The 10,282-nt window shown below is 35.4% G+C and overlaps 1 protein-coding gene across 3 annotated transcripts in view; it reads right to left on the bottom strand.

Moving 5' to 3' along the window:
* Positions 1 to 4,339: 4,339 nt before the first annotated feature.
* The window catches only part of CCDC136 (coiled-coil domain containing 136), an 80,036-nt gene continuing 74,093 nt past the window's right edge, over positions 4,340 to 10,282 (bottom strand). Inside the window, exons 9-10 of one of the 3 annotated variants that reach the window (XM_063448329.1) lie at positions 7,818 to 7,880; positions 6,148 to 6,228 (exon numbers count right to left, since the gene is read on the bottom strand). In XM_063448329.1, the coding sequence (XP_063304399.1) occupies positions 7,866 to 7,880 (15 nt within the window). In that variant the 3' untranslated portion in view covers positions 6,148 to 6,228; positions 7,818 to 7,865. Of the gene's footprint in view, positions 6,229 to 7,817; positions 7,927 to 10,282 lie in introns of all 3 variants that reach the window. The other 2 variants (XM_063448326.1, XM_063448327.1) reach the window with 2 other exon arrangements.

Raw genomic sequence — 10,282 nt, 5'->3', positions numbered from 1 at the left:
TCAGACATTTACCTCTTTCAAGTTGGGGAAGTTAAAGGGACACTTCAGGCACTGGGCAATTAATATAATATATAAATTCAAGTGAACCTATAGTCCTGACAATAACAATCTTTTTTTCGAGACTGTAAATCCTCTTCCATTACAGTGACCTCTGTCCACATGCTTCTTCTTTTGAAAAATAAAAGTTTAGCTCTGCAACAAAAACACTGCCGTAACTACAAAACAGCAATGTTTTAAATTGCAAGGCTAAAGCCACACGCACACTGCACCCAGACCTCTTCATTGAGATGAAGTCGTCTGGGTGGCTATAGTGGTCGTTTAATACAAATTTTTTTTTTTTTTTTTACTTTATTCTTTATTAAACATTATAAATGTATATACTCCATCTTCCCACACATTCAGTCCCTCCCTTTTGAAGTGTTTCCTTTTTGTGTAATAGAGTGGACAGCTTACCAAATTTTGTAGGAAGATGCCAGACAAGGAAGTATCTAATTCCACTTAACAAGAAAACCCACAAAAAAAAAACACAGCCCGATTTGAAAAAACAAACAAAAACAAAGCAGCATTGTCATGAATGATGAAAAACGTTATTGACATTTATGAGACAGGCACAATGTACAGCATCAAACCAAAAACCTTAAAACCCTGTGAGTTGTGGACCTAATAGTCTTATGTGTCTTCAACAATAAAAAAATGTATTGGCTTATAGAAGTGTGGTCCATTTGGCTTATAATAAGTAAGGTTTTTGGCTGCCTCTTAAACGCTAATAAAGTTTTTGGTCATTCAAGACAATGCTGTTTTTTGACATGCTCTCTTTTCAAGCCCGGCTGTTTTTTTTTTTTGTATTAATAGCAAATCTGCTTTTTACTACCTTTGTCCCTAAACACTGACAAACTGTCTTCTTTTACCTCACAAAATTAGCTGAATTCATAATGTAATACTTCTGGTATTATAGCCATTTCTGAGGGCTGTAGGCGTTATGATGTTTGGAGTGCCTGTTTAGATATATGGACATCATTATTAGCAATCTCCAGTAAACCTACAATTAAGTTCGTCTTTCCATGCAGATGCTGACTAACTATATACTCACCTGGCTAGAAAGGTCAACTTGCAGCCAACTAGAACCCAAACAAAGAAATGTCTAGGTTCCCAGTAAGTAATAGGCACAGATACTTTTATTCCAACCGAGTTTACAGCAACAATGTTTTTATGTAGTTTTAACGTATAGCTGCTTTTAACCTTGTTGGAATAAGTATTTCTGTGCTTATTACTTCCTGTGTGCCATTTATCTCTCCTGTACTGTAGAGCAAGACACACCAAATGTGGATCACAAAGGCCACATGTGATTAGTGAAGATCAATCCAGCAAACACAGAGGAATAAATATGCCAATTAGTTTCAGATAGACACCTAGCTCGCAGTGTTTGTTAGCATGCTGGTAATTTTAGAATAGGACCTTGTCCACTTCAGAAGTTTACAAAGTAAATCTCAGGAAGGCTATAATGTAAATCTGATTTGATAGGATATATCAAGGATATGTCAAAGGAGACAGCAAATGACACAAGTAGAATAGAGTTCCAGATATTAACAATGATTATTTGTCAGTTATACAAGATATCACCCTACAAAACGCTGTCATTTAAACTTAATTTTGTTGTCAAAAGTCTGAATTAAATTTAAATTATAACAAGTATTTAAGTGGGCACCGTAAGGGTGTGCTGTAATATCCCTAATTAATTTATACAGATACTCCATGACAGAGCCTGTACATCAACTGCCTACCTTGAGGGTGTCAGGACCTGCTCTGTCCTGTTTAGAGGTCTGACCATGGCTTTTTTGGGTTCATTCCTTTATTCCGCTCCTGGAATTTCCAGTCTCTTGCATTCCTTTAAATGTTTGTTTTATGTTGCCACACCCTTTCCTTTTCCATTAATCGTTTTGTTTAAGTTGGATCCTGCAGGCAGTTGCTCCAAGTCATCTGCCCCCTTCTTGCAGGTAAGTGCTGTGTGTGTTTTATTATTGTTTATTTAGTCATGCATATCTAGGCAGATAGGACCCACCGTAATTGGAGTACTTTGGCGCAGTGGTGGGCTGCATACATCTTGGCCATTTATGTATGTCTAAATCTCCAATGTTTTACATATATAGTACTTCATTTTGTCTCCTCTTGTTTTGCATTATATATCTTGTATTGTTTTATTTTGTATTCCCAGTCCATGTACAGTCCTGTCCTGCCCTTGTTCTGTTAATGTTTTCCCTTATGTATTGTGTACATGTTCTGGGTCTTGTTTTCTATCCTTCTCTGGTTCTGGGTTCTACTAGTTTTGTCTTGTTTTCTTGTTTGGTGCCTATTCTAGTCTTTCCTTGTTTCTAGTACTGGATACATCTCAGCATATCATCTGCTCCTCACATCCGTATAAACTGCACCAGGGTTGCTCAACACCAGAGGGCGTGCGGTTACCCTGCACCAAGCCCTACTTATCCACTACAACGCTGAACACTCCTCACCAACTACATCAGGCACAGGGGTCCCGGTCTTCGGCCTGCCACCCGTGACAGAGGGTACAAGAGATTTATTCATTCAAAATATGACCCTATCATGATCACGACAGCTTATGATAGCAACTATAGAACAAATAATCTTTGGATGCTACCTCCCCTCATTTGGCAACTAAAGACACCTTAATCACTTCAAGAAACTGTAGTGGCTAAGATGTTTAGAATTCCCCTTTTAATTTATTGTCAAGTTAATAGTCATATTTTTTCATACTTGAAGCTACTTGTAAATACTGTTACTACAAAATTGGAGAGCTTTATTATTATTAGTAGTATTTATTTAGCGCCAACTAATTCCGCAGCGCTTTACAATAATATGAAAGGGGGGGGGGAACATTTACAATAATTTACACAGTGACACAGGAACAACAGGTAAATGAGGACCCTGCTCAAACGATCTTACAGTCTACTCCTATGTACTCTATATTATTTGGTTTACGTTATATGGGGAAGCGTGATGTGAAAGGACATACTGCATATGGTCATGTAGTACAGTGCTTCACATAAGATTTCAGCAAAATGTCTATCTTCCCTGAAAAAGTGCATATGGCTTATATGTGCCCATAGACTGGGTGCCTATTATCTAAAATGTTCTCATTGAGCATTAAAAACTGGCAGACATCCCAATGTAATACAACTGCAAGTCAGCTACAAAGTAATTACCAAGATACAGGAAAGGCATGCTCAGTTGATCAACAATGAACACTCAAAGAGCTGAGAAGAAGACATTCCATTACTGAACAACGCACAATAAAGTGTTACGATAGTTAAGCTAGCTATTAAGCAGTTATTCAAATTGTTTCTCTGTATTGTATTCAAATAGTTTCTCTGTATTGTAGTTGAATTACACCCAGAGAAGTTAATATCTGCCTAGTTGTGTTGATTTGTGTTTACACCAACTGATGGTCCTTAAAGACTGTTGGTTTTATCTTTGAATACCATTTCTATAAAATAAAATATCTGTTGCATGTCATATATATATAAACTTGCAAAACACACAAAGAGTTATGAAACCCAATAAAGTAAAATCTGATATTTGATATGTGCTAGTGTTCAATATGCAATAAAACAACGATTACCACAGTTCCACATGACAATACCATGGAGTCTATGACAATATTATCTATATTAAGCATTATGTGGTACAGAACCAGCAAAATGTCAATAGGATGCTGAATGCATTCTATGATAAGCATATAAACAGCTTTTTGCACAATAGCTATCAAAAGAAACTACTACAGCCGTCTAATAGGGATGCCACAGAAGTTCTCCTCTCTCAACAGTTACGGGTATAGTTCAGAGGCCACAATACATGCTTTTAAATGCTTTGTGTAATAAACTTCACCTGATGCCGTAGTCACAATACTCTTCAATTATAAGCTTTGTCAGAGTAAACCGTGTCTACATTTCACAGAACTAGTCCTAATCCAGTATGCCAAGTACTTAAAGTAACCTGGACTATTCCAACAGACCATGTTTGTGAAACCAACATACCTCTTGGCATTGGTCTGTGGTGTGCAATGTGCATCAAATGCCTTTAAAGAGCTCAAAATGTTTTCCAATAGTACGTCAATCCAACACGTAAGACATTGGTAACATAGTATCTCTAGTACTTGCCAAACAGCCTATTTTACATGTGCATTTTATAGTAAATTACAACAAGAAACATGAAACAGACCTAGAAAATAAGAGCTAGAACATGTTTCACTTGCATCTTTTATCAACCTCGCAATTTAACACATTTTTATTTGTGAAGACGCAGTGTTCTAATTCAGTGTTCTTAGCAGCCAACATCTGTTAAAAATAAATTTGGGGCAGTAATTTAGCAAGCCCAGCATTCAGAGTGGTGATCGTTTTCCCCAGTGAAATCAGGTTTAATGGCTGAATTCTCAGTACATGCACTTTTAAGCTAATATTCACATAAAAAGCTACGTTGTGCCCTTTATAAATAAGCATGCAATAGCTTTCAAACCTTGACAGATGGTATCTGCATGCCCATCCTTATTACAGGCGGGGAGGGGTGGGCAGCTTTAATTTGCACTTTATGCTTTAGCGATCACTTCTCCCAACTTGCTGTCATCCAGAATATGCAATTTCAAATACGTAGTTTACATATACATTTCTGCATACTACACAATGTTGTCTTATACATTATTTAGAGTATATTACATTGCAGAATTTGTATCTAATTATTGCAAAGCTTCTCGTGTCCCTTTGGCATGTAAAGTCTTACAGGGGTATACATTACAAAAAGCAGGTAATATTGTCTATCCATTACATTGCCCAAAGTGTCAACACGCGGGCAGATCAAGTTTTTTACTTTACACTTCCGTGTCACAGGAGAAGATGTTTACATTTGGTTTAAGATGAAACAAAGTGAAGTGCATGCTGGATGTATGTCACATTGTGGGAGGCACACAAATATTTCCCATTTATTTTGACTTATCCTATTATCTGGGAAGCCTGTCACATGATGGATGACAGGCCCCCTTTACTGGGACTCCCACCTACTACTCAAAATACTCTTATAGGATCACGGGACTTGTCTGTCCCTTCCTTTGAGTGTAAATGATGCATACAAAAATAGGTTTATCTCTTTAGTATCCCAATATAGTTGCTTAAACATTGCACGATTGGACCAGTTTAAGACTAATTATTCTGATTGGTTTTTAGAGATCATCCTGACATGTAATGGCCTTCTATTTTAGAATTAGTAAGGTGATATAAAGGTATTCCATATCGCTATAAGATATTTATGGATCAGATTATGGAAATGGCAAATCTTATCATTGGAGGGTAAGATTGTGCTGATTGTCAGATGTACTGGTGATCCACACATACATGTGCTATGTATAAAATATTAATTTACTATTCAATATTTACATGGGGGGCATGATAGCAATACTATAGGATACATATAATCATTATGGAAATATACTAAATATATGTTAAATAAAATATGTACAATGGTTGGCATGCTTCATTGTCATATTTCAAAAATGCAGATCTTCCTGTCTTTCTACATAAAAAAAAACCAAAACCAATGGCCTTGGATGGACATTATTTCAGGTTGCATAATTTCTAGTAAACCTATAACATATAAACACAGTAAGCTGTGATTGCTGCATCACTTGCATGCACAATTACTATATTACTTACAGTTAGACATAAATAAAATAAATAGAAAGTCAGAATATCATGGTTTCAGAGTGTGGAAACAGCTACAAATGACAGTAAACTCGACCCAAATAAACTGTTTTGCTCTGACAAATTGGTTCTGTCTCCTCTTTTACAGACCCTACTTTATGTATTACTTTACATAAACAAAAAGTACAGAATTTTGTGGATTCGTCAATGTTTTGACACAATGGTATGTGACATATTTTATACACAATATTGCACTGCGTAGAAAGCATGTGTGTTTTGTTGATGAATAGTTTGTTGTGCTAGGTCTGTAGCATTACTTGGAGCTGTGTAGATCTAATGATGCAATGTATATAACGATGATATTCTGCATTGCAGTGAGTAGATGTGGAGTGATGTACTGTGTTGTAGAATTGATGTACTGTGCTGCTGTCAACCTCCCTCAGTAAGGTCCTCTCCTCAGACTTGGACACAGTAACACCACAGCTGCTGCCACCGCCAGTAGCACGAGAGGATTCCACAGAGCTGCCTAGGAAGTGAGAGAATGCAAGAGATATAAGGGTACGTAGAACTCCAGTGCATGTAAACAAGTTTATTATTATATATTGTAAGTGACGTTGTAGAAGACAATTGAAATATGTGATATGGGCCCTGGGCTTTGAATTGATATATACTGTGACTACTGACCCTGATTTGCCATACGTGGCACATCTGGGCTGTTAGTTCTAAACGTAATGAAACGGAAGAAATCATTTATAAGAACTTACATATTCTAGCTGGTGTAGATCACTATATTTGTTAGGTTGCCAGGAATTTTTATACATGGCTTATTTTAAAGGTGTGTTCTATTTTTGGTTGATGTTATTTCATGGTGAATTGGAATTGTGTTAGATTTATGAATTAAATAAGTCAAATAAAATATGGAGTCCAAAAGGTTTGTTTTCATCCAAAATGTTCAATACATATTTTTTCACACAAACTATAACCACATTTATTAAAATAAATATTTACAGCGAGCCTCAATTTGACCCTGACATTAGTAAATATTATAGGCACTCAGCTGTTGAATACATACTGAATCATGATAACATTTGTCATATATATTATGGGTGAATTGTGTTTTATCAGTCGGAAGACTGTGCATTCACTACATTTACTCCAACCAAGCAAGAACTTTGTTATTCTATAAAGCTTCACCAGAGAAAAAGTGGTTCCCTGTTGTAAAATATATATGACTGTTTCATACCTTACTTTAACATATTCAGATTTTGCAGAACATACTGGCCTCAACCGGAAACAGCAGTTTGCTTCTTATCACCTGTACTTCTGGTGGTGGTGGTGGTGGAGATATCTGATTAAATGATAATGTTGCTTTTTTTCTAGCTTTTATGTTTTACTGTATACATTTGTGTTTTCAAAGATTTGTATTTTGTACATGACAAAAAGTAACATAGCCTTAGCCTAAAAACCTGTGGATTCTGATGTCAAGCAATTTGCTGCTCCATGATTTGTATTCATGTTTACCTCACTTATAAGAAACAAACGCATTTGAAAAATTAAATGTACCTACCACATTAGCTGTATACGTCTAGTAAATCACTTTTCTCAATCAATAGTGCCATGTAATCCTTCTGTTAACACTTGTTTTTGATTAATATAACTTTCCTGTACTACTCGTTAACGCTGTTTGGCTTTATAAAACCCACCTCTGTAATAATATATAAATATATTATTTTTTTTAAGAACAAAGAGTTGCAAATAAATGTGAATAATATGGTTGTCTGTATTAAACGGTATGCCATGCATAGTACCAGTGATACTTTTTATAAACAGAGTAAAAATTAAAAGCAACAAGACGATTGTGAGAATGGGGATCTCTCATTTTCTGATGTCATTGAGCTGACCAACTGGTATTTTGTGAACAGTAAAGACTAAGGCATGAAATGATGATAGCTGTTGGAATAAGCAGGGATAAAAAGTGTCATAAAAAAGATACAGGGACATTGTAAAATAGAGACAGATAAAAAGATGTAGCATCAGGCATGGAAGCGAAACAGCATAGGAAAACTTAGCCATGCAAAGCTTGCAGAACATGAGGTGTCACAAGGATACCAGTACCTGATGTGCACTAGGACGTCTCAGCCCACCAGCACCAGAGCATCCCCACTATAACAATAAGTCCTAGGAGGGGAAGGGAGAGAACAGGAGGGTCAGATCCACAGGGGGCCTGAGAGAGATAGGGAAAGAAGATAAAAGAGCAAAGTATAGAAATATAAAGAGAATCGGTGAAGAAAGTTGGTGATGGGACAATGCGGTGGACAAACAAGATTTTGTTACAGAACAAAATGCAGGTGAATTGCATGGAGTGAAAGTAAGCAAAATTATGTTAGAGAATAAAATGAGTGGAAGTCGTGAAGCAAATTTGAATGTGATATGGGGGAAAGAACGGTATGTATTAGAGAGGGCAAAAGTTGTAAAAAGAAAAGAAAGAGAAAGAAAGAAAGAAAGAAAACAATACAGATAAGACAAAAAAATCCCATGTAAAACATTGCAGTAGAATGTAAAGGAGAACGGGGAAAGGGTAGTTATGTTTGTATTTAAGAGACAGGATTGATGAAAAGCACGGGCAAGATAATATAATTAAAGAAATTAAAATAAGGAAATAAATATATATTTGAAGGGAATAGATGAAGCATAAAAGAAAGAAAAAAGTGACATTTGGAAAGAGCATCACAGCATGGATGATAAAGGTAAGGAAAATCAAAAATAGTAAAAGAAAATCGGAGTCAAAAGGGGTATATTATGAGGGAAGATCAACATGTAAGTGTAAAAGAGCCAGATCAACATGAGAAAAAATATGGAAAGGAATATGGAAAGGTATATAAGCATGGGTAGTAACATTATTAAAGTGTAAGGAAAGGTTTGAAAATAAATGGAATTACATAGGGCAAGTTAAATATTAAAAATGCAAAGTTATTAATGGGTCACAAGATATTATTACATTGGATGTACATTTCAAGGTAGATAATGAATGTGACATGAAAGGTATTTAGTATAGGATGGATTCAAGAACATTGCAGGGGGAATTTGAAGTTAGGATTGTACAGGATGTGTCACATGGATTTAATATGATCAGACCCACAAAAATAGAATTTACAAAATCAGATCAAAAAGAGAATATAAACAGCATGAGTGGAAAGAGAATAGCATTAAAGTAAAAATGGGAAAAATGGGAGAAACAAAAATGTAGACAGACAAAAAGTGAAAAAAAAAGTCAGATGCGTGGGAAAGCAAGCAGACATTGTGAAATATATCAAACATTAGATGTGTGAAAATAGAAGACAGAAATAAAAGTGAATCAAGGGAAAGCAAGTGGCAGTGAAAAAGTGGGAAAGAAAGAAAGAAAGAAATACTTTGGTTACATCAGCATCACTGGTAAGGTGCGTTCGCTCAGCTCAATCACCCATTAAAGTGCAGTAATTGCATGAAAAGTGCAGTTATTATCGACATATAAAGCACCAACATATTCCACAGTGCTAGAAAAAGTCATAAAAACATGTGGGTAAGAATCCCATTCTAGACAGATTCAAGAAACTGGGAGAATTGCAATGCCAAATAACAGAACTTAATGATGCCCTTATAATAAAACAATTTATTTTAGTTCTCACTTGGAATAATTTATCATGGATTCATATTAGAATAATGACAATTTACCATGTCTTTTTTAAAACATACAAAAAAATAACATTTTCCTTCAAATGAAATCTGTAAAACATTTTTTTGTGAAATTCATTGAAATGAATTATCCTTTGCACTAGTCAAACATTAGTGCAAAATTCCTAGCTCATCAATGGAACTGTAACAATGACTTAATCCTACTATATCTGCTTATCTATACAGTTCCTAGACATCAACAAAGATCAGTGTAAATATAAAAAAAAAAATGTGGAATAAAACAATATTTTGAGTAACATGCAAAAGCTTCAATGGATAAATAAAAATAGTGAAAAATTCAAAGTAGCAGAGATCTTCAGATCAAACATATGTTTTGTTAACAAAGGTCCTTCTGAACTTAAAAACCAGTGTATCTACTTCAGGTTTCCTGCATAATATTAAGAAATATATACAGATTGATCATAGTCAGCTTCCATTGTCCATGAGGACTGGGGACTGCACTTGTATACTCACAGGTTTACAGCATGGGGTACACTGCATTAGCAAACAAAATGTAATGTAATTTACCGCTATTAACACTGCTATATTGTTGCTAGCATCACTATAACGGTACTCACCACTTGAAAGATTACCTTTTATAAAGCAAATAAAATAAAAAGAATTTGACACACACTTTATCATACTTCTAAGAATAATGGAAGGAACTGTATAAGCTCCTCAAAGCCATTACTGTACTGTAGTAATCCGAGATCTGAGTGTGTGATGATAGCAGTTATGCTCAGAAGTGAACTAATAGCAATCTAGATCCTCAAACAAAATGTGATTCTAGGCTACATAAGGTCCAACATACGTGTTTTAAAGTCCACCTAATCAAGCAATTATGGTATAGTGGAACTTTGCAACAAGTA

This window comes from Pelobates fuscus, chromosome 3 (genome assembly GCF_036172605.1).
Source record: "Pelobates fuscus isolate aPelFus1 chromosome 3, aPelFus1.pri, whole genome shotgun sequence".
NCBI lineage: Eukaryota > Metazoa > Chordata > Amphibia > Anura > Pelobatidae > Pelobates > Pelobates fuscus.
Note: the sequence above shows the minus strand (reverse complement) of the source record. Positions and strands in the feature narration are given on the sequence as shown.